The 24,153-nt window shown below is 53.2% G+C and overlaps 1 protein-coding gene across 4 annotated transcripts; it reads left to right on the forward strand.

Moving 5' to 3' along the window:
- Positions 1-371: 371 nt before the first annotated feature.
- Positions 372-22,215, forward strand: TPM4 (tropomyosin 4). 4 transcript variants are annotated; one of them, XM_047095388.1, is made up of 9 exons: positions 372-607; positions 6,009-6,134; positions 11,207-11,340; positions 13,436-13,553; positions 13,990-14,060; positions 14,954-15,029; positions 16,556-16,618; positions 16,704-16,773; positions 17,788-18,055. In XM_047095388.1, exons 1-9 carry the CDS (start codon positions 494-496, stop codon positions 17,868-17,870), a joined length of 855 nt encoding a protein of 284 aa, XP_046951344.1. In that variant the 5' UTR covers positions 372-493; the 3' UTR covers positions 17,871-18,055. The 4 variants fall into 4 exon arrangements, with proteins under 4 accessions (XP_046951344.1, XP_046951343.1, XP_046951346.1 ...); XM_047095387.1 differs by lacking the exon at positions 17,788-18,055 and adding an exon at positions 20,788-22,215 and having other exon boundaries at positions 383-607; XM_047095390.1 differs by lacking the exons at positions 372-607; positions 6,009-6,134 and adding an exon at positions 6,484-6,711.
- The last annotated feature ends 1,938 nt before the right edge of the window (positions 22,216-24,153 follow it).

The raw sequence follows: 24,153 nt of genomic DNA on the forward strand, positions 1-24,153 counted from the left end.
GGACCAGAGGGGAGGAGAAGGGAGGATGGGCGCCACCCCACCCCACCTGGCCCCTACCCTGCACCCACGCACAAGCCCTCTTCCGTGCTCCCCAAGCACAGATGGGGAAGGTGAGGCCGGCCCGGCAGGCCAGGCCGCCAGGATCCTCCTGAGCCAATGCTGTGCCCGCACACCCACAAGGGACCTGTGTCAGCAGGTTAAAAACGGAAACGGGTCGGGCTCTTTCTTTTTTTTTTTTTTTCCTTTGAGAAAATCCTAGGCCCAAATAAGGCGAGGGCTGCGGGGAGGCTGGTGAGCTGGCCAAGTCCTCCTGAGCAGGCGAGTGGCGGCCGGCCCGGCGGCCTGGGCTTGGGCCTCCTCCAGGACTCGCCCGGCAGCGGGGCGGTGCGCCCGGAGCCTATAAGGGCCTCGCCCCCGCCGGGCCGCTCAGTCCCGACCCGCAGCGCAGCCCCCACCCCGCAGAGTCCTCTGCGCCCGCACCCGCCGCCCAGCCATGGAGGCCATCAAGAAGAAGATGCAGATGCTTAAGCTGGACAAGGAGAACGCCATCGACCGCGCCGAGCAGGCCGAGTCGGACAAGAAGGCCGCCGAGGAGAAGTGCAAGCAGGTGAGGCCCCGACGGCTGGGCCGCGTCCGGCTGCCCACTGCCGTCTCTGGGCTGCTCCCAGCCTGGAGGCCAGGTGCTGGGCCGGGGTTGGGGGTGGGGGTGGGGGGACTCTCAGAAGCCTTGGTCCCCGGAGTCAGGAGGGGGACAAGGGGCGATGCTCTGGCTGGGAGCGAGGGGGACCACTGTCTTTCCAGGGTCCCTGAGCTGGGAGAGAGAGGTGGCCCCAGCAGGGCCAGTGTGAGCAAAGTGAGAGAAAGAGACAGACGGAGACAGAGACAGAGAGACAGAGAGAGGGCGAGCGTGAGCACGAGCACAAGGAAGGGGTCTTTGCGCCGGACGCGTGTGCAAGCTGGTGCGCGTAGGTGTGTTGGGACGAGGGTGTGAGCGTGGAAGTGTGTGCTAGGAGGGGGTGTGGCCGACACCGTATGTGAGGGTGTGTTTGTGAGTCTGCCAGCGTGTTGGTGGTGGTGTCACCGTGGGCTTGTGTGTGCGGGCGAGAGGCCGTGCTCTTGTGCCAAAGTTGACATGACAGCAATGGAATGTGTGTGTGTCGGGGAGAGCGTGTGTGTGTTCAGGTGACTCTATTTGTATTGGCGTGTGTGTGCATGTTGGGGTGATTGTTTCTATCGGTGTGTATATGTGCGTGTGTCAGGGTGTGGAGCTGTGCGTGAGTGTGGGTGACCCTGGCCCCGTGTCAGCGCATACCCAGGTATGTGTGGACCGTGGGTCCACACTGGTGACCGCCCAGGAAGGGTGGCCGAGTGTGGGTGCGTAGTGGGGCCAGCTGTGTCCAGCTGTTGGGGGAAGCGGGTGAGAGTCTGGGGACTGGGCTAGTTGGAGACTCGAGGGTGAAGCTGAGAATCTCCATGCATCTCTGTGTATCTCAGGTGCCCCTGACGTTGCTGCTGTGAACCCAGAAGGGAAAGGTGGGGCGACAGTGACAGGCAGTGGCCTTGGACTCAGAGCTCCAGAGACGAGCTTTCCAGGACGCTCTGGCAGTAGGGGTGCATCGGGGAGCTAATGTGGCCAGTGGGCAGGGGTCTGGGCTGGGCAGTCCCAAGGCCAGGGCGTGGGGCAGAGCAGAAGTCATTTGTCTGGGTCTGGGCGGCCAGATCAGCCAGAGGGAGGAGGGAAGGGGGTGCTGCTCCCTCCATAGCACCCTGCCCCCCACAGGGCTCATCCACTGCCCCAGGGTCAACCGTCCAGCCCTCAGGGGCATCAGGGTCTCAGATAAGTCCCGGGAGCCACCCAGGACAGTGACACTACACTCCTAGCCCTGCCCAGCCCATATGCCAGGCCAGCTTGGCAGGGAAAAGGGCAGGCTGTGAGCTCAGGCTGGCCCTGTTTCACAGCTCGGTCACGGGGCGCCCTGGAGGGAAGGCCTTCTGTGCCTCAGTGGCCCCACATTTGAGACAGGAAAGTGAGCGTGGTGCTTCCCTCATGACCATGGGAGGATGAGAGGTGACTGCAGGTGGAGCCCTTGTCCCGGTGCCCCGCACAGAGTAAGCACTCAATAAATGCAGGATTATTTCCTGCTCCACCCTACTTCCCCTTTGGGCCTCCCCATCCCCCAGTCTCCCCGGGCTTCCCTAAGAGTCTGTGACACATTGGGAGAGGCCAGCCCCGCCCCAGCGCTCCCTGCCATACTCCCTTCCTCCCTCCTGGTTCCCCTCCCTGGCAGATACAGCCGCCCCTCTTGTGCTGGCCCTGAGCTGCCTGCTTCCATCCATCATTTAGCCCTTGCCATGAGATGCTTAGCTGGGGATTCAGAGAAAAGCGAGTTTGTGGCTCTAATTTTCACTAAGGTGTGGGTGACTGATACAGCATAATCTCCCCAGGCAGACACAAATTCAAAAGGAAAGGCTTCTCAGAGCCTTCAGCCAGCTGTACGGCCCCAAAGCAGGGACAGGTTCTCTCACCTTCAGCTGGATTTTTATTCTGTTCTTGTCTCTCCACGAAGCCACCCACTGGGGTGGGCTCGTGCTTGAATCCAGGCTGGATCTTCTTCTAACTTTGACTCAGGACACACTGCTGCCCCTCTCTGCACCCTCAGTGTTCTTATCTGTGAAATGGGGCACAGGCTACCTTCTGATGGCCAGGCATGGAACCCAAGATTCCAGAGGCCCAAAGCAGAAGCCACATTCCCATGGGGCGGATGGCCTGTCCTGCCTGGGAACAGAGGCAGGAGGCAATGAGGGACTCAACTTACCTGGAGAGCCTTATGCTTCAGGAGGCCAAAGAGCGTGGGCCGTGGGGCCTGCCTGACCCTTGGGGACCCTGCAGCAAAATCCCAATTCTAGGCCCTGTTTGTCCAGTGTGGGAAAAGGACCAGGAGGCCCAGCCCCCCCTGCTTCCTGCCCGCTCCCCTCCCAGGGCAGTGACATCCGCCACAAGTGGCCTTTGACCCCACATCCTGCCTCAGCCCTGCCCTAAGGCCCCATTTACACAGACTAAGGTGTGCAGTCCATGACCCTCCCAGCTGTTTTACAGGCAGGGAAACTGAGGCCCAGAGACGGAAGTGACTTGTCAGAGACCTCCCAGAGCCAGGCCAAGGCCACGCACCCCCCCCCCCGCCCCCCAACCCCAGCAAGGTGCATACACTAGCACACACTCTGTGCTCAGAAACCAGACAGACGGAAAGAAACCCGGTTTGTCAGTCTTATTTATTTTTCATACCTGGCTCCAACCACTGAAGGGTTTGGGGTTGTGTCATTGATTCATTCCGCGCATTTCCCCTGGGGTTCCGCGGGGAGCCCTGGGCCCGGTGCCATGCTGAGTGATACTGGGGCTCAGAGGGACCTCAGCCCGAGGCAACTCCAGGGGAGCCCAGGCTGGGAGAGACAGAGCCAGACATGGAGGGACGCTCCCTGCCTCAACAGTCAGGGTGGGCTAGAGGGAGGGACAGGGGCTGGGAGGGTCCAAGGTGGGCACTAAGGCTCTGCCCAGGGCAGCAGGGCAGGCTGCTCAGGGCAGGGGGCATCGGGGCAGGATGTGGAAGGTAGGCAGGAAGAGGGTGCACTGGGCAGGGGGCATGGGTAGCCTCCAAATCAAGCGAAGCAGCTGTGGAATCAGTCACCCCTATCTGTACGGCCCAGGGACAAGTCCCTTCCTCATTCTGGGACTCAGTTTACCCTTCTGTGACATGGAGCTTTAGTGAAACAGTACTTGTAGTGTGCCTGGCACATTCTATGAGAGAATGCATGAGGGAGGGGCAGAAAGAAAGGGAGAGAGAGAACCTCAAGCAGGCTCCGCACCATCAGCACAGAGCCCAACATGGGGTTCGAACTCTTGAACTGTGAGATCATGACCTGAGCCAAAATCAAGAGTCCGACGTTTAACCGACTGAGCCACCCAGGCACCTCAGTGTGCCTGGCACATTCTAAATGCCTCATAGCGCCCTGCCCACATTACCCCAGTCCCCGCCCCTTGTTGTCCAAATGTTGCCGGAAAATGTTGTCAAACACCCAACCATCTCAGCACCTGGATGAACCCAATGCTACAGAACTTGCTCTCACTCTTTCATGTTAAGAGAGCGCTCCGCTGGGCACATAGGTGGCACTTACGAAATGCTGCACCCCACAGCTCCTTCCAGAAGGAAGTCAGGTGGATGCTGGGTCACGCTGACCTGTCTTTAAGGAAATTGGCTCATTTTCTCAGTCAAGGCAAAAGTTTCACAGCAGCTACTGGGGCACTCGGAGAGCACCACATCAAGGCTTCCATTTTACAGATGAGGAAACTGAGGTCAGAAAAGGGGACATGGTATCATAGAGCTGGGATTTGGAGCCAGGCTTTTGGGCTTATTGCCTGAAGGTCCTTCCTTCCACTCCCCTCCCCACTCCCTAGCTCAGCAGCAGGACACTCAGTGGCCCTGAAGACGGGACAGGGGGCCTTTTAAGAATCTGCACAGGTGCCCCCCCCCACCCCCAGGCAGTTCAGTCAGTTGATATCCGCTCAGGTCATGATCTCACGGTTTGTGAATCGGAGCACAGAGCCTGCTTGACATTCTCCCTCTCTGTCCCTCCCCCACTTGCGCGCACGCTCTCTCTCTCTCAAAATAAATAAATGAACATTAAAAAAAAAATTTGCACAGGCACACACACACACACGCACACACACACACAAAGCATCTGGCACATTTTAGACATCACCTCGGGGGTGAGTGTGTAACCCAGATCAGATTCAGAGCTTGACCTAGAAGTCACATCAGCGTTTCTAACATACCTTCTTCGGGAAGTTAGAGAAAAGAAGGAAGTCAGAAAGGGATGCAGGAAAGCAGGCCTGGCCTAAGGGCCTGTTCAGAAGTGGATTCAAATCCTGTGCTGTGTGTTCTGGAGAAAGTCATTCTACCTCTCTGGGCTTCCTGCTGGGAAAAGGAAGCAGGAGGATGAAGTGAGGGCCTCCCGCCCACCCTGGGAGCATGGACAGGACCGGGGACATATGTCAGATCAAAGCACGAGCTGGACGGGCCACCCCAGACCAGAGTTAGGGGTAGGGGAGGGAGGTACAGCCTGGAGGTGATGGAGAAAGCTGACTCTTAACTGGTGTGGTGGAGGGCGATGGAGAGGGAGAGGTGAGGGGGTCTGTGGTTTGTATCCCACAGACTCGAACTTTTCACACTGGGAGTGCCCAGAGAGCAGCAAGTCTCCAAGGTAAACAAATAGAACTGAAAATTGGGGGGAAGTAGGGGACATTTTAATTAAAATGAACATAAGCCAGATGTGCAATAATTTTAAAGGTTTAACTTCTGCCTTCGAAGAAAATGGTCTTTGTGGGGGCATCTCTCTTCTGGCCAGGACCCCCAAGTACAGGAGTGGAGCGAGTCTGAGCCCTTCAATCTTTCAGAGTATTTTGTGAGACAGTCTGAGAACCACTGTCTTGGGCAATGGGGAGCCACAGTAGTTCTAGGCAGGGGGAGGGCAAACATAAACTTTCTAAAATTTTTTCTGGCTGCCAGTGTAGGAGGCAGAACTGGGGGGGGGGGGCACAGGCTGGGGCTTGGGGGACAGTCCAGGCCCAGAGTATGAGAGTCCTATTTCTGCCTAACCGGGGATCACCAGCAGGCCGCACCCCTGAAACTGGGATGCAAACCTGAACGTGTGTTCCTGGGAAATGGTTTCAGGCCTTGTTTCCCAAAAGCTGTGATTGATTCCGAGAGAGCATCTGGGACCCCCCTCCCGCCCCAAAAGATAAGCACAGCTGGTCCCAGGAGGTGGGAAGAATGTGAAAAATCCTATTAACAGGTAGCATTAGAGTGGTGCCTAGTGTTGTTATCTCTGTTTTGCAGATGAGGCAACTGAGGCTCAGAGGGAGAGAGAGGGCTCTTGTGAATGGGGGGTGGGGGGCGCCCCTGCACCTCGGGCACGTGGCCCCCAGGCTGACGCGTCCCCCCATCTGTCCCCAGGTGGAAGAGGAGCTGACGCACCTCCAGAAGAAGCTGAAGGGGACGGAGGATGAGTTGGACAAATACTCCGAGAACTTGAAGGACGCACAGGAGAAGCTGGAGCTGACGGAGAAGAAAGCCTCCGACGTACGTGCGCAGTAATGGGGACGCCCGCGGCTGGGCCGGGCAGGAGCCCCGGGGCCGGACGGGCTGGCGGGCGGGCAGCGCCAGGAGGAAGAGGAGGAGGAGGAGGAGGAGGAGGAGGAGGAGGAGGAGGAGGAAGAGGAGAAGGCGGTGCCTCCCGGCGCTTTCTCCAAATAAGTCCCGAAAAGGGGCACTTTCCAGCAGCTGTGGCCAGCGGTGCCGACGTCAGGCCCTCCCCCAGCGGTGCTGACGTCGGCGGCCGGGCCGGGTGACCTCATCGCCCCGACGGCGGCCGGGCCGGGGGCGGGGAGAGGCGGGGGCGGCCCCGGCGCAGGCAAAGGCTCGGGGGGCCGGGGCGCGGCTGGTGCAGCTTTCGCCGGAGCCGGAGCCGAGCCGAGCGCCCGCCGCTGCCCGCCGCCCGCTGCGTGCGCCTCCGCGCCTCCGCGCCATGGCCGGCCTCAACTCCCTGGAGGCGGTGAAACGCAAGATCCAGGCCCTGCAGCAGCAGGCGGACGAGGCGGAGGACCGCGCGCAGGGCCTGCAGCGGGAGCTGGACGGCGAGCGCGAGCGGCGCGAGAAAGTGAGAGCCCGCGCCCCGCGCCCCCCGGCCCAGCGCGCGCTCCTTTCTCCCCTTCTCCCCGCGCCGCCCGCTTCCCGCGCTCCCCGGTCCTCCCCCCCTCCCCCACACCAGCCCGCCTTCGCGCCCTCCGGCCTGGCCGCTCCGGGATCGTGGACCCGCACCCCCCCCTCCCCGGGCGACCTGCTGAGACCCCCTTCCTCCGCGGTTGTCCGGCCCGGGCCTGGGGCGGGGGAGGGGGCGCCGCCTCCGGATCGGGCGTGGCTGGCCCGGCGAGTAATAGGGGGATGGGGCCGGGGAGGATGCGCGATCCCGGAGTGGGGAGGGGATGTGGGGGGGGGGGGGGCGCCGCGCTGCCATCTGACTCCGGGCTGGCGCCGGGGTCCCGGGTAGGGGGTGGGGTGGGGGGACCGGCGACTGGACCCAGGAGCGGGAAGTGAGAGTGGAAACATTGAGCTTCCATTGTCTGGGGTTGGACTGGCCGACACGGACTCGGGGGAGGGGGGTGAGGGGCCGTCGCACTTTCTCCCTTCTTACGCGGCTTCCCGGCTCCAGCTGAACTTTCCCAGCTGTTCCCAGGGGCGCGGCGACGACGTGTCGGCTCCTGGCGGGGGGCGGAAGTTCAGCCCAGAGCCGCCGGCCTTTCCCTCCCCAGCTGGTCCCTGCGGGAACGGCCGCCGAGCGACGGCCGCGGGACCCCGCCTTCCCAAAGGATCCTAGGAATGTTAGCTCGGGGCCCTGGACCCGAGACGGTTTTGTGTGCCTTCGCTCCACGCTGCGGGGCCGGAGACAGATAATGGGGCAGAACGAGGAGGCGCCCTCTTCGCCCTCTCGGCTTCCTCTGACCGCCCCTCGGGGCAGGACAGATGGTGGCAACTCCTGGGGCTGGGGAGAGATCTGGATTCTAACGCCGTCAAGTACTTAACCGCTAGGAACGCGTCTCCCCATCTGTAAAGCAGCGGGGACAGTACCGACCCCCTAGGAGAGCTGGGAGGGTCCCAGGAGTACAACCTCCCTGCAGAGCACCCGGCGCCGAGTAGGTGCTCAGTTCCTGGGCTTATTTTTCCCCTCCCTGTAACCTCAGAAGAGCCCACAGTCTGATGGAGGTGAGGGGTACAAACAGGGCTGGTTAGCCTACCCGAGGGGTTCAGTGTTCTGTTGTGGGAGCATCACAGGGAAGCCGCCGCTCGGTGGGGTAGGCTTCAAAATGGAAGTTGAGCATTATTCTAGAATAAGGCTTTGCTGGGAAGAGGGACTTAGGTGTGCAAAAAAGTTGGGAGAGGGCCCAGGGCCCCTGAAAGCTGGAGTGTTGAGAGGAAGGATGAGGACCCCAGAAGTGGAAAAGGTGTCATGTGTATTGTCAAGGCTGGAGGCGAGCCCCAGGCGGCTTCAGTGTTGGCCTGAGTGGAGGTGTTTAATCCTGTAAGTTGCTCTGGCGTGAAGAGGCCTCAGAAACCTGGTGCAAGCCTCAAACAGTAGCTGGTTTGGCCTCTTTCACACAAGGAACCGGCATAACCCTCCCTCTGATCTCATCCCAAGTCATCTCGCTGGAGGACGATTACTTCTGCTTAAAAATGGCCCTCAGCCTCGAGCCAAGACATAGGAGGAGGACAGTCCAGTTGGGAGGAAAGATGTTTTTGGAAAGTTGTGGACTTCTTAAAAAGTTTGCTTTTCAGAGCATGCGCCTCTTGGTCAGGATGGGGAAGTCTGAAGAAAAGTTCCTGGGCAAAGGAACTGAGCCCAGAGAAGGGAAGAAAAACCCAAAAACACACAACAAAAAACCTTTCTCAGTCTCTTGTGGAGAAAACCAAGAGCCGGCGTGTGGCAGACTTCTGGGTCTCCTCCCGACAGCTGGTTTCGTTTAGATTTTTGTGTGATTAACCGACATCTTCCTGTTCCTTTGCCACATGTATCTAGCAAGCCTCTTTTACCTTATAAGGGAAATCCTTTGTAGAGTGTAGAAGCTTTGATTGCAGGAAGGGGTGGAGCCCAAAATGACTAGCAGTGACTAGCAGTTTTTCAAAAATACATATATATGTATGGATGTATATCCTCCTATGTACCAGCGTTCTTTCAATTCCAGGCGGTTGAAAGTGTGCCACAAGCATGGTTATCAGGACTCAGAATTCCCCACGTAAAGAAAGCCTCGCTTTTATTTTTTTGAAGACAATTCATGAGTCAGGCACCTTTGTTTGATGTTAAAAAGCAATTCCTTGATTGCTGGCGGGGATGGGGTTTCTTTTGGGGGGGGTGATGAGAATGTTCTGGAATTAGGTAGTGGTGCTGATGATGAGGTTTTGCTAATGTGCTAAAAAACTGTTGGGGGAAAAAAATCAATTCCTGCCCTGTTGCTGAAGGAGTTAAAGAATCATATCATCAGAAAGAATAAAAGGCACCCACTCATTGGAAGGGGTGGGTGAGTTTCTTAAAATAGTTCATCGGTGGTTTTAACAGAGGAAGTTGCGATCAGAGACACCTGTGGGAGTTTTCTCTCCATCTGCTGCTAAGACTCTGGAGCTGAGAAAAGTTTCCTGATTCTCTGTGTTTTTCAGCATCTCTGGCCTCATTCTTTTACTCCATTTTTTTTTGCTGTATAAATTCAGGGGGCAGTGGGGGGGAGCCTGGGTGGCTCAGTCGGTTGAGCGTCCAACTTCAGCTCAGTTCCTGATCTCTCAGTTCGTGGGTTCGAGCCCCGCGTCAGGCTCTGTGCTGACAGCTCCCAGCCTGGAGCCCGCTTCGGATTCTGTCTCCCTCTCACTCTCTGCCCCTCCCCTGCTTGCGCTCTGTCTCTCTTTCAAAAATAAACAAACATTAAAAAAATTACTAATCAAATAAAACCAAATCTAGCACAAACTGATAGAAAAATATTTTTTAAAAATTCAGAGGGAAGGCAGTGGTTTCCTGCTGATTTTTATGGCTTTCCCCATTCAGAGATTATTTGTCTTGATATGAAGAAGCCAGTGTAGCTTAACACGTCTTCCCTCAGTTGAGTCAAATCTCACCAGCTCTTTAGTATTTCTTCCTGAGGGTGGCTGGCCTCGAAGCCCCAGAGGACTCGGGTTTAACAAGGGAAGATCTTGCGGGGGGGCTGGCGTTCGTGAGACCATTTCTCACCAGTTCTGTGACATTGAACAGAATCACTTCACCTAACTGAACCTCTCAGTTTCCCCACCGTAAAATGCTGGAGGATTTTTTTTTTTTTTTAAGTTATTTACTTTTGAGAGAGACAGTGAGAGAGAGTAAGGAAAGGGCAGAGAGAGAGGGAGAGAGAGAATCCCAAAGTTCTCACTGACAGCGCGGAGCCCAACGTGGGGCTCGAACCCACGAACCGTGTGATCGTGACCTGAGCAGAGATCGAGAGTCGGACACTTAACCGGCTGAGCCACCCAGGTGGCCCTATAACACTAGAGGATTAAGTGAGGTGAAATCATGGCGGTAAGAGCTGTCCTTTTGTGGGACTTCCCACATGCCGGGTAGAGTCACTGCCACACCCTTCAGTTATGGGTCTTCATGGTGCTGGGACCAGGGTGGGGGTGGTTCAGAGCAGTGAAGCAACCTGCCCGATGCCACATGGCTACGCATCGGCAGAACGGGGATTCTGACCTAGCACTTTCTGAGCCTGGAGTTTGTGCTTTTATGTATGCCACCATTTTCCCTTCCTTGTAGGTGAAAATAACTTGAAAAGCCAGTTTCCCTGTTCAGACATCCCTCTCGTGCCTGTAACCAACTTTTCTTTCCTTCCTTCCTTAACATCTGTCTGTCCCGTCATCTCTGGGCCAGACCTTCAAGGTTGTGTTTGGACCCTGCTGCCCTCCTCCTTCACATTGTGTGGCCAACATTTAACTGAAGCTTCCATATTCTTGCATTTATCTTGCCGTGGAGGTGACTGGGAGCAGAGCTTTTTATTTTATTTATTTGTGTATTATTTTTAAAGTTTGTTTATTTATTTATTTGGAGAGAAAGAGCACGCATGGAAGGGGCAGAGAGGGGAGAGAGAGAGCCCCAAGCCGGCTTCAGTCCACCAGCAGGGAGCCAGACGTGGGGCTCTAACTCACGAACCGTGAGATCATGACCTGAGCCGAAGTCGGCTGCTTACTGGACTGAGCCATCCAGGTGCTCCCCCCCCCCGGAGCTTTTTATGGGACAGGGTGGAGCCAGGGCACTGGTGGCCTTACTGTCTAGGCATCCCAGAGAGGCCAGCACCGTCTTCTCACCTCCTGTGGTATATACTCTTCTCTCTTCCGTGTTGACTTGGCTGCCCGACCCGTCCTGGGATGCACACCTTTGTCACCGAGCGGTGGAAATTCCCGAACATTTTCAGGGAAGGTCATACAGAAATCTCCAGATGGGAGCGTGAATCCCTTAACCGCCTGCACTCCCGGGTGGGCTTTGTCAGGGGAGGCGTGGTAACCGAGGGACGAGTGCCGTGTGCACTGGGGACTCCTGGTGCCGTCTGGCCTTTTCCTTCTTAACCCAGCTGCACCTCTCATCTCCCCAGGCCGAAGGGGATGTGGCCGCTCTCAATCGACGCATCCAGCTTGTTGAGGAGGAGCTGGACAGGGCTCAGGAGCGACTGGCCACAGCCCTGCAGAAGCTGGAGGAGGCAGAAAAGGCCGCGGATGAGAGCGAGAGGTGAGGATGCTTCCAGCCTGGCGGCTTCGGCATTGGCTTCTCGGAAGCGGGGACTGTGCCGCAGGGCTGACACCCCAGAGCCGGGGTGAGACCGAATGCGGGTGGTGTGGACGCGCGTGCACACACAGACCATGCACGGCAGTGCCTTGTCAACTGCCACGCCGCGTAGGGGCGTTTGTCGTCCTGGTGGTTGTGAAGGAAACTCCCGCTAGAGAAAATTTAAAAAATGGGTAGATGTAAGACTTGCACGTAGGACTGTCACCGGAGACCGGTGCGCAGAGTGCCACTTCATGTGTCCTCTGAAAGCCACTATGCATCTCATCTCGCTGGTCACCTCCAGATATCAAGTTCCGGGGGGGATGGGGGGGGACGGGCCACCCTCGAAATGGGCCGTGTGCATGGATGCTGGTTAACCGTGCCGCCAGGCAGGCTTCAGGCTGCTGGGCAGTGACAACTGTACGTCAGGGACGCATGCAAACCACCTCTGTGGCATGCATTCGGGGCTCTGGCGGGATGCTCTTTCCTCCGGAGCAGGCTAACTCTGCACGCCTCGGCGCGGGCTCTGGAGGACTGAGGGCAGATTGTGTAATTCACAGAAGCAGCCGTCTCTGCGCGGTGGAAAATGGGTCCCTTGTGCGGTGATGGTGTGGGCCGGGCCAGTGGTCATTCTGTATCTGCCACACGATCGCAGCAGGGTTCTCGTTTGGCCGGTCCACGGTGGTTTCCTGGTATAAACCCCTCCAGGGGATTCGTTTCGGATGGTGCTGTTGTGGCCCATATACCGGAGATTAGAAACTACTTGGGGAGTCTTGGAAATTGACTCTGCCGGTTCCCCAGACGGGAACTTTGGGCACCCTCGCGGAGGCTATGCTGCGGCCGCCAGGAAGGGTGAAGGGCCCGGCCACAAGTTGCTCGGGGCTGTGCCTGGGGCCTGGGTTAGCCGCTGCCCGCGTTCACAGTCAGACCAGCCTGGCCAGATGTCTCCCTTCCAGGAGTTGACCAAACCCACCTACTTGTGTCATGTCACCAGAGGCCTTTGGTGACCCCCTTGTTGGAGATGGCTAGTTTTGATAGAATTCTGTACGTGGGAATTGGAGGGTCTAGATTCCAGTCCTTCCACAGCCACGTACTAATCGTTGGGCAAGCCACTTTGATCTCTCCAGAGCTGCAAAGGTTTTCCAAGTCTGCCCGTCCACGGAGGTTAAGGCTCTGTACAGATGGGAAGGGCGTTTTGAGGAATGGAAGAGACAGCCCGAATGGAAGTATTTATTAAACAGCAAGACGTATACGGTCCTCCACTCTGGGCAGGCATGACGCGCATCAATACGTTGTCCTGGGTTGGCCTCTTTCGGGGTATCTGAGCTGCCCTAGTGCGCTCCGAGCAGTGCCTGCCAGAGTGAGCTCGTTTCCTGGTAAGCCAGCTGCGTTGCAGATTTCCAGCTGTCCCCGGGACACTGTCCTTTCCAAATTGGACGCATCCACTTCCGATCGGGCCGTCCTCACCCCTCACCTTGTTGGTACCTGCCTCTTACCTCGTCTTCCCGTTCCTCTTTCTGGCTTCCATTCGCTCCTGCTTTTGAAACGCTCCTGGGGTTCCCCTGTGTTCTCTTTTGGAAAGCCTCCCAGGACGCATACACACCTCCTCCCCCAGTGCAGCAGAACTCATCATTCCCACAGCCGCGCTGGCCCAGACCCCTCATCCCATTGTGGTAACCGTTGGCGTGTCCGCGCTTCTTGTTACTAGTCGGTGAGGGGCCGTAGAGGATGGGAGCTGGGACCCTGGAGCCAGATCACCAGGGTTCGAGTCCTGGCTCTGCCACTTACTAGCTACGCAGCCTTGAGCAGGTTACTTGGCCTCCCTGTGGCTCCGTTTCTTCCTCTGCAAAGTGGGGGATGAGGTTCCTGCCTCGTGGGGCAGTTGTGAAGGTGAAGGCCAAGGTGAAGTGAAGAACACCTCTGCAATCTTCTGTGCGGAGCACAGGTTCTTGGTGGGCGTCAGAGAGGTGCTTGGATGAGCAGGTGTCTGGAGGTATACGAGGGTGGTAATCTGGTGGGGGGGGGGGGGCGGCGGTAATGACAAGGTTGCTCCTTGCAGAGGAATGAAGGTGATAGAAAACCGGGCCATGAAAGATGAGGAAAAGATGGAAATCCAGGAGATGCAGCTCAAAGAGGCCAAGCACATTGCCGAGGAGGCCGACCGCAAGTACGAGGAGGTGAGCAGGACAGCCCCGGGGCCGCCTGAAGGAGGCGCCTGGTTGGGGCAGCTGTCCTTCTGCGTCCACGTCTGTTCTTCCGGAGATGTCCACTCGGCTAGGAGACAATCTTCCGCAATGCCAGAAAGTCCCGGGGAACTCTGTGGCACTTGTCTGACTTGGTAGGGAGACCCACTGGTCAGATCACGTTTTGTCCCGCAGCCGGGTGCTTTGGCACAGTTTGACTGACATTGGGAATCCTGTGGGTCTGGGGACCTTGAAAGTTCTGTTGCTCTCCTGCTGGCCTCCATGGTCAGCTTCCCTTCCTGTCTGCCTCCCTCCGGGGCCAGAGTCTTCACAGATGGTCTGGGGAGGGGCCTCACCGTCTGCAAGCGGGGAGGGGGGCATCCTCCTAGACGCGGTTGTTGGGGTCCCAGTTGGTCCTTTCTGTCCGCAGGTGGCTCGTAAATTGGTCATCCTGGAGGGCGAGCTGGAGAGGGCAGAGGAGCGCGCAGAGGTGTCCGAACTGTGAGTGGCAGAGCGGGACTGAGAGGGACGGAGCGGGAGGGAGTTGGTTGCACTGGGAATTGACTCCGACTTGGTAAGGCCAGTGCTCAAGCCAAGTGGAGGGGCATCTGGGACTCAGAGCTCAGCCCCTGCTTCTCGTCCCCGTGGCTGACAGGGTGTCTGTTCTTACTGCCCTGGGAAGCACTTGCCTACGTGTTGACTCTTCCCACAAAGGTATTGGGAAATAGGAGTGAGACAGGCAGGAGCAGAGAGGCCGGGAAGTCCTATTTTCCCAGAGAGGATGATCTCAGGAAGCTGTGCCTTCTTAAGAGAACATTTGCCTCTGAAAGGCAGGCTTCCCTGTCGTGTTTCACTGCCTTGTTCCTGATGTCATTGTTTGGCTGGGACACATTCCTGGGGGAGGAAAGGTGAGAAGCTTGACCACAGTCACGCAAGCTCGGGGGGAACAAGAATGTCTCCCCTTGGTCTTGGGTGAGGAATCCCGCCGCGCTGAGAGAGGGGAATCCGGCAGATCGTTCTCGAGCCTGCCTCCCGGAGGGTCGGGTGCAAACCGATTGCTCTCTCCTCCCGTGCTCCATGGCATTGTTGCACCTTCTGGAGTCAGCCTCATAATTCACAGATTTCACAAGTCCCAGTTGCCTCGCCCCTGGCGAGAGCCCAGGAGTGCTTTACAAACCTTCCAAATACTCCTCGGCCTGCTGTGCCCTTGCCAGGCACGACAGGGTTTTGATAAGTGCACGGCACTCCGGCTCAGAAAAAGCCATTAACATTTTTCCCCCGCATTCCTTCTGGGGGCCCTAGGCAGCGGGGATTCCTCCTTTTTGAAAACCTTGACGGGAATTGCCTGCTATGAGGGTGGATAGGGCGCCAGATTCCTTTGTCTCTCTGCACAGAAAATGTGGTGACCTGGAAGAAGAACTCAAGAACGTCACGAACAATCTGAAATCACTCGAGGCTGCCTCTGAGAAGGTTGGTGGCTGGCTTGAGTTGGTGATTTGTTGGACTTTCTTTTCTTCCCCCCAAGGAACACGGGAGCATGCCCAGGGTCTCAGGGATCTGACCTGTGTTTGCTAACGGTAGCTTTGCTGCCCAGCCACAAGGTTTTTCCCTCCATAAAAAGAGATGTCCAGTGGCTAGACTGGACATCTCCATAAAAAGAGATGTCCGAAGTCCTTCTTCGGTGGGGTCTTGGTGCCATCTTCGTCCCCACCTTCTACAAGGGTGGAGATGGAATATGAGATTGGTACCTGGTCAGGCACTTCCTAGGGAGAGCTGAGCATAATTGTATAAATGCAGAGCCTCACTCTCAAACGATTCCCCTGGATCCCCCAGAAATGCACTCTCACAGGTCAAGCAGCAGATACGAGAGGTGGAATTGGGCTTTTTAGGCTGCAATAGTATCCAAAGCAGTCATTACCAGAGAGAACCGCATCCGGAACAATGAACACACCCCTCCGTGGCCTGCCCTGTGAATTCCCCATCTTTATTTCTTCCTCACCCTACCCCCCGCCCCCCGCACCCCAGGGCCCTCCAGTTGCACTGAACATCTAGGTTAGGGGTTTCTTGGCTGTATAGCCCCGCCTACTTCTTTTCCTATCGTGTGGTTCATCGTGTTGGTCATAATTAACTCAATTAACGATATGCCTTCCTCGCCAGATTGTAAGTTTTAAGGACCGGGAGTATATCTGTCTTGTTTAGCGCCGTGTCATTAGTACTAACATGGATACTAAGATATTTGATGAGCAAATGTAGCTTATGTGTGCGTGCCAAATGCTGTCCTGGGCCATGGGGATAGATGTAACAGCGATGATATAGCTTCTGCTCCTCAAGGGCTCAGAGTCTAGTTGAGTTGAAGAGACTGGCCCTGTAATACAGTGCTTGAAGACTCCAACAGAGGGACCTTGGAAAGTTGGGAAATGTGTTACAAGCAGGTGACGTGTCAAAGGGCTATAAAGCATGATGATTGCCAGGAGCTCAGATTCCAGAGTCAGGTTCCAGTCATGGCTTGGTCACTTCCTAGCCATGTGACCCTAGACAAAGTACTTAACCTCTCTATGACTCCTTACTCATCTGTAAAATGGGATTGGGGATATCTGGCAACGGAGCAAGCAGCTATAAAGGTTAGCTAGTGCTGATCTGAGTTGAACCTGGCGAAACAAAAATAATTTCTGACATGTAGTGACGGGGAAAGGAGCATTCCGTGCTGGGGCAGGGGGCGATCTCAGGCCTGAGGCTGGGAGACTGGAGAGTGCGCAGGTTCCATCCCAGAGGGCTCCCCTACAGATGCGCTCCTCAGTTTTGTGCCCATCTCTTCTGCCCGGAAAGGTGCTGCTGTATCCACTCGGCCTCCTAGGTGTGTTCGTGGTGCTTCAAGCACACACTTTTCTCTGAGGAGCAGAGAACCTACATTCTTTTCTTTTTTTTTTCTGTTTCCTTTCTTTCTTTCTTTTTTGGTCCCCCCCTTTTTTAAAGTACCCCTTTGGTTTCTCCCGCAGTATTCTGAAAAGGAGGATAAATACGAAGAAGAAATTAAACTTTTGTCCGACAAACTGAAAGAGGTGAGCGTGACCGTACCCGGCTAGTTCGAGTTTCTCTTGCGGCTGGTCTCGAAGCCATCATAGTGACTCCTTTCTTTTCCTCCAGGCTGAGACCCGTGCTGAATTTGCAGAGAGAACGGTTGCAAAACTGGAAAAGACGATTGATGACCTGGAAGGTATGACACTGCCATGTCATTGCATTTTTTCTGCCTCCCTCTGCAGGACAATCTCCTGGCAAGTGGGAGGAGTCTGTGGAGGGACTGAGCTGGGCTTTGTTCCTCTTAGGAAAGTGAAGTGCAGGGTGAGGGCACAGCAGGAGGTCAGAAGCACCGTGCAAGTCAAATTCAGACTTGGGTCGCCACTTCTCAAGAAGTAAAAGATCTCATGCTTAATTAGCTCCACATGTGAATACGGAGGCCCAAATATGGCTGATTTTAAAAGTCTTCAGAATTTCCTTCAATTTGCTCATTCCTGAGAGACGCCTTGCATTTTTAAAATGCCTTACATTTTTACAGAAGCTCTCTCCCAGAGCGCTCAAGAGTTTATCACAGTATGAGAAAATGGAAGCATAGAGAATGTAGAGACTGAATAAAGACTCCAGTCTGCAAGTCTGGTGCCCACATATCCCAGAATTTCTTGAAGAGTTCCAACTTAAAAAAAAAAAAAAAATTCTGTCCCGCATTCTTCATAAAATAACCAGGAGATTCCAGAATCTTGGGATTCAAACATCTCCTAAAACCATCTGTCCCACCCAGAAAGGGTACAGAACTTATTCCCCAGACTGTGTGTCCAGTGTTTGGTTTGGGAGGTGAGGTTTCCATATAAGGGAAAATCCCCCCGTTCCAAAGTATATATAACCTTTGGACTGGGTGACATCACTGAAAGTCAGAAATAACCTGGGGCGGGAGGTTGGGGGTAGACGCTGTGTTCATTTCTAGTCTCCATTCTTTCAAAGGTTCATTATAGCTAATCCCCTGCAGGGCCCCAAACCACTTGGAAACCTCTCCGTTGATCTTTTGTTTTCTCATGTGTTTGACATAGGACACAGCTTTCTTTTAGTTCATGCTTTCTTTTCTCACTTTTGTTTCCTTCCTGTCATTGTTCATCTGTGGCACTCCACTCCGACCCTCACGTTCTGTCCCCTGTACCTCTTCTTCCGAACTGTCTCCCTGGGGACCTCCGCCCTCTAGATGAGCTATATGCTCAGAAGCTCAAGTACAAAGCTATCAGCGAGGAACTGGACCATGCTCTCAACGACATGACCTCTCTCTAAGAGGGAGCTGGGGTGCCGCCCTCTGTCCTAGCAATACTGAAGTTTGCCTTCTCACTGTGGTGCCTACAGTCCCGTGGGCTTCTCGAAGCTCCAGTGGTCTGCCTCCTGGTTTGGTCTTTCAAGCCTTCCTCTGCTGTGTCTGTGACTGTGTGACTGTGTGACTGAAATAAAGACAGGCCTCCTCATGTCCAGGCCCTCTTCATTTTCATGTTCTTCCCTTGCCGCTTTTGAGCCGTAGCTGTGATGCCCTGGACCGTGGCTACAACAGAAAGTGGGTGGTTCCAATGAAGAGCTCATTTCAAAAAGAAAGTTATGCCCACATGATTCTTTTCCGACGATACGAAAACAAACGCCAATTTGGCATGAGCTCTCAAATATGTTGCTAGCGAACTATATCTGCGTGCCGATAGCAGTATTTCCTTAAATAGAAATTGTTTTTGAATGGAGACTCATCCGACCTCTTAAGCAGCTTAATAGAGTCAGCAGAATGTGCAAAAACTGGCAGGCTCGTGTCTACAAAGAGGCTACTCTTGAGCGGGTTTTGATCTACGGATTCAAAAAGCGGCAATGGCATTTTGTGGTCTCTTTATTCCGCCTTTTCACACGTGTTCTCTGTGTTACTCTCTGAGAACGGTGTCTAGGGTCCCCTATATCTTCATTGTTCACGGGACATCTATCCAGCCCTCCCAGTCCTGGGAGGAAGTTCACCAGGGAACCTCACCTCTATACCCTGCCCTTAGAAGACAACTATACAAGGAATTAAAGAGCATCCCATTAGCAGGGAAAGGGAGTGGAGGCTGCTGGAAAGCCAGACAAAGAGAAAGGATGCATTCCTGAGTTCCAAACAAAGTTGCCTGAGATGCTAACATCTCCTCATACTTGATTTAACTAGAACCGAGAACCTTGCCTTGGTTTGGTGAGCACTCATAAAGTTAGCCTGTGGGTATATTAAAAAAAAAAATTAGCCTGTGGGTATTAAGAGGTCACACTGAAAGTGACCAAAAGCTCATACATTTTTCCATAAGAATGCACATTTCAAATATTTTTATCCACTTCCCTGTACCCACCCCCAAATTATCCCAGAAACACTGACATGTTAGTGTCAAGTCTTGTAGACTGCCCCTTGGACCTGGGAGTGGCAGGAAAATCTCCAGTTAGATCGATTTTTTTGTCACTGTAGCTTATTCCTCAGCCGGTAATTTCTTATTCAGGTGGGTTCTTTGTATTCACCCCTCCAAAGTCCATCTCCCTTAAACGACCCACACCCTTCTACTCCCAGCCTCTCCCTGGTGTCCTATCATCCCCCCCTGAATTTTTGCATAAGCCACTCCCCTCACACACTGCCATACTTACGCCCCTGGGAAAATTAGCCTATGAAGGGGTGTGGGTGTTTTTTGTTTTCTCTCTGTGTATATTTGTTCCTGGGACTTTTCCAGACCTAGGTATCCTCCACCCTTTGAAATAACTGCAGCCCTGCTTATCCAGTCGTTCAGCTTAACTGAGCAACTAGGTGGAGCCTCATGTACAGAGATTAGGGCTACAGAAATCTACGACTACCTGTTATTTTATCTGACACCTACCACAAAGTAGATGCCAGGGAATCTAAGTGGTGAGTTGAGGTCAGCATCTGTAGTGGGGAGACCTGGGTGTGAATCCCAGCCCTGCCATTTCAGCCGTGGGACCCTGAATGAGCCGCTTCACTTTTCTGCAAAACGAAAGCGATGTCTTGGTTGGTAAAGATTAGGAGAGACCATGGAGACATTGGCTCACGCCGAACTGGCGCCGTCCGTCCAGATTAGTCGGGCCCGGGTCACTCTTCCTTTCTGACAGAATCCGCCCAGATCGTAGCAACTTGAGGTTCTAAGGGCCTCATCGGATGAAAGGCCCAGCGGTTGTAGTTGAAAGATTGCCACCTTCGCAGCCTTTTTTTTTTTTCCTTTCTGAAAATGTCCAAGCTGATCCTATCACATTTTTAGGAGGCATTTTGCTTTCCTCCAGTATTTTAATGATTCTTGGCCTAGTCCTCTTATCAGCCATCACTCACTGCAAACCGGTTCTGTCCTGAGCTCTGTCACGCATAGCTCTAAATGGCATCTCACTGTTTTAGTTTTTAAATTTTTTATTTTATCAGCTCGGTCATTTAATAATTCACCCGTAATCTTAGATTTTAGTCATGCTGCATTTCTCTGGGGTTTGACTACATTGCTGTGGACACACGGACACAAAAACACAATTATGCCTGGAATTTAAATGGCCGTTCGCAGAAGCTCCAAAGGAGAAAACGGGTTTCAGGATTATAGTTTCCTACCAAAGGCCACCAAACTGGCACTAGGGGAGAAATGTCCTGTTTCCCAGATCTGATGTTTGTGTAGCACTTCAGAAGTTCTGTAGGGTGTCTCATTTATTATCTCCTTATGATAATTCCCACACCACACATTGTTGTCGTTATCCTTGACAGATGGGGAAACGGAGATGTAGCAAGATTAAATGCCTTATTTCAGAGGGACGGCTGGGGCTTACATCCAGGTGTTCTAACTCTAGACTGCCAGATTTACCAAGTTAAAACACAGGACACCCAGTTAAATGTGAATTTCAGATAGGCAATGAATAATTTTTTGGCCTAAGTATATTTCATGCAACATTTGGGATAGACCTATACTATAAAATTGTCGTGTGCCTGAAATTCAAATGTAGTTGAAGACTCTGTGTTTTATCTCAAAACCGTATCTGACTCCCGTATTTGATACTCAAACCCTGTTATTAGATGGTGTTCTGCTATAATTAAATGTGGAGTACTTTCTCCGCTATGACTTTCACTCCGACGGTGTGGGGTTTTAGAAGCTTTTTTTTTTTTTCTCTTAACAAAATTTTAGATGCTTATTAATTTATTTTTCCCCCCACTCTTAATCCTCACCAGAAAAACTTGCCCAGGCCAAAGAAGAGAATGTGGGCTTACATCAGACACTGGATCAGACACTAAACGAACTTAACTGTATATAACCAAAACAGAAGAGTCTTGTTCCAACAGAAACTCCAGAGCTCTGTGTCTTTCTCTTCTCTTGTAAGAAGTTTCTTTTGCTATTGAAATCTTCGCTTTGCTGGAAATGTCAAGCAAATTATGAGTACGTGACCAAATATTTTGTATCAGAGAAGCTTTGAGCACCCCGTTAAATCTCATTCCTTCCTTTTTTCAAATGGCACCAGCTTTTTCAGCTCTATTTTTATCTTTAAGTTGCATTTATTCATAAGGTAGGCAGGGTATTTCATACTGAGCATACGCCTATAGAGACTGCGGGCGTTTGGTTCCTGGGAGAATAGACAACCTTATACTTTCAAAAACCAACTCTAGTCACAGGTAAACTTAAAAGGCCGCAGAATACATAACCTTCTGGGCCACTGTTGGTCACACGACAGGTAGCCAGGGACCATCCCATTAAAATGGGTAGGGATTTTCCATCCAGAGCATAAAAAAAGGGAGGAGGGGGAAAAGGGCTTGCCTTGTGGGAAGTCATAAACCATAGATCAACCTTATCATCCTGGCTCTTTCCCACACACCACCATGCAGAACAAACATCCTCTGGGCAGGTAGCATGAGAATGCTTGGGAAATTATCGTAATAATTACCCAGATATTTTCTGGATAGATCCTATGTTCCTCTACAGGTTTCTTTCATTCTGAAGTTCTCTGAGGAGCAGATCTCTTATTCCAATAATGACCCATGCTTGTCTGCTCTGATCTGAGACCATCTGCTTAGCAGGAATGAATGTGGCAGAATTCAGTCTCATTCAGAGAAGTCCTATCAAAAAGACTGCGAGCCATCAATAATTGAGCAATGCTGACAACTACTGGGCAGAAGGGTCCTCTCTGACAGCAAAGTACAGATAGAGCAATGGGCCTCGCTTCCTCTCCTGTATACTTCCGGGAATAGCAAACTGAAGATTTACTTATGTAGGACTTTAATTCCTGCTTCAGGACCAAGTTAATGAAAGACCAAGAAACTCCTGATTAAACTGGATATGGAGCATTTTGTAGGCACAGCTGCATTTTGGCTTTGTTGTCTTTCTGCTTTCTGGGGTAACATCTCAGAGCTGAAACATTCCACATTCCCCAGCAGTGTGGGGGCCAACTCAAGTTTACAATTCTGACAAAATCACCCTGCTTCTAGCTTATCCAAATTCTCTGCCCCTCACTCCTATTTATTAAGCATCACACTACCCAGAAGGTACACTAGCAAATTGTGCAATTAAATAAAACGCACACCTTTCATTTAGATTCTTGCAACTGTATCATATGTAATAGTATCACTTTTTCTACATTTTGGTCAAATAAATTTTTACATAAACTATCATTTGTGTGAACTTTAGAATGTGTTTGGGGGTGGGGGGACACGTAAGGCATTCTGGTTCAGCGAACGTTAGTAGGATGGAAAGATTACTGTGCCAAGATGATTAACAAACGTTATTTGCTTTATACCGTGACTTCATGATAGGATTATTACCTCTATATTCAGGTGAGAGCACTTGGCCTCATTAATTCATAAGCTCCTGTCCTTTGTTATATACCCAGTCCCGCCTAAGCCAGGCTGTGAAGAATAACTAGGATTTTAATAGATGAGACAGGAGCAGGGAAAATGGTCCCTGTTGCTTGAGTCAGGAAGGCACAAGGCCTGCCTGCGTAAGGCTTCTGTGTGTTGCGTATATAAAGGAAGGAAGGAGGAAAGTTGGAAGGCAAACTGGTCCATAGTGATGAGAGCCCCAACTTAATTTGGTCAGGAGTGGAGAGCCGCTGAAGACTAATCAACAAAGAAACACATTAGGAAAATCCACTTAGTCATTTTCAGGAAGGACTAGAATGGGGGGGGTAGACTAGAGGCGGTGTGGCCAGTTAGGAAGTGGTTTCAGTTAATCCCAGATAGTGCTTGCCTGGGAATGAAAAGGAAGTGATCTGGAGGAAGATAACTTGAGACAGCTGACTGGCTGGCAGGTAACTAGAAGAGAGTGTCAAAGGTGACTGCAGTTTCATTACCAGAATTGCTTTGATACTGGTCTCACGATCTGATGGGATAAGGAGTCAAAGAGAATTGAAAGCCAAACATTCGTGTGTGTAGACAATTTTTTGCTCACCAAGTGCAATTAAAAACATTTCCTTCATATTCAACATTTGGCGGACGCTGTGAGCTTGTTTCGATGGCAGAAGCGGAATGTCAATGAATAAAGTATCCTCCCCTTCTCTAGGTGCCCTACCATCACTAGATTGAAGTTCCTTCTCTCCCTCCTGCCCACTCCCTGGGGCTGCAGTCTAAAATCCAGATACCGTTCTAGTCCATCTGGAGTCTCGCATTCAACAGAAGTATTCAGTGTTTGTTAAATTGATCTCAGGTCTCAGGGAGCTTCCCAATCCCATGAAGTGTATGCGGAACCTAGGGCATACCTAGGTATAACGTAGGTTAAGGCCAGATGGCAATGACTTGATCCCAACCGACCACCAACGGGTAGTGGATAAGTGTTTTAGAACAAACATACCACAGAGTGAAATCTGGATTGGAGAATAATCCAGGAGACCAGTGCAGAGAAGAGCAAGATTCAACAACTACTAGAACCCACATGTGAGGGTGAAAGAGAAGTGTCTGAGCCGGCTTCCGTTTCCCTCGGAAGGTAATTCAGGCCTCGCCCGTCTGAGTAGAAGTTGACACGTTCGGTTGTGGACCTGTCAAAGTACCTTTGCCAAGTCCACAAAGCAGCTGGACACAGAAGGATGGCCGGGCTATGTGGATTCCTCCAAGAATCACCTGTGCGGAGATCTCAGCAGCCACAGTATTGAAGGAGATCACCCAGAGGGCGGAACAGACCTAGAACCGCGAGGAACTCCTAAGGGGCATGCGGAAACCCCAAAGACTGCCATGGGATCTGAGCAGCAGCATGCAGGGAAGGGAGGCGTCGCGGCCGAAGAAACCAGCCAGTAGAACGGTCCAAGTCCCAGGAAGGTGGTCGGTAGCGCCCAACGTTACAGACGCCAAAGCGGCTCTGCTTGAAGCTCTCCCCCGCCCCCCGCCGCCCCCCAGCAGCCAGATCAGCGGGGCTGGCCCTAGAGGGAAGCAGGAAGGGCGGCCAGGGCCGGCTTGGGCAGGAACCTTATGTGAGTCTAGACGCCTTCCCAACGCCCACCTCTTACAAGCAGGACACCACCCGGATCTCAGGCCTCCAAGGCTGGCGTGTCCCAGCTCAAAGCCACCTTCCCACTCTGGAGCCCGGGAGGGTCCCTTAAGCTCTGGCCTCGGTTTGCT

Source organism: Lynx rufus, unplaced genomic scaffold (assembly GCF_022079265.1).
Source record: "Lynx rufus isolate CCGP_SWC_20201006 ecotype Redwood Valley unplaced genomic scaffold, mLynRuf1.p SCAF_4, whole genome shotgun sequence".
Taxonomy (NCBI): domain Eukaryota; kingdom Metazoa; phylum Chordata; class Mammalia; order Carnivora; family Felidae; genus Lynx; species Lynx rufus.

Coding starts and splice junctions, on each gene's coding strand:
- TPM4 (XM_047095388.1), top strand. CDS start 494: ATGGAGGCCATCAAGAAGAAGATGCAGATGCTTAAGCTGGACAAGGAG. Junction 6,135..11,206: donor CGGAGAAGAAAGCCTCCGAC/GTACGTGCGCAG, acceptor TCATCTCCCCAG/GCCGAAGGGGATGTGGCCGC. Junction 16,774..17,787: donor GACGATTGATGACCTGGAAG/GTATGACACTGC, acceptor TCCGCCCTCTAG/ATGAGCTATATGCTCAGAAG.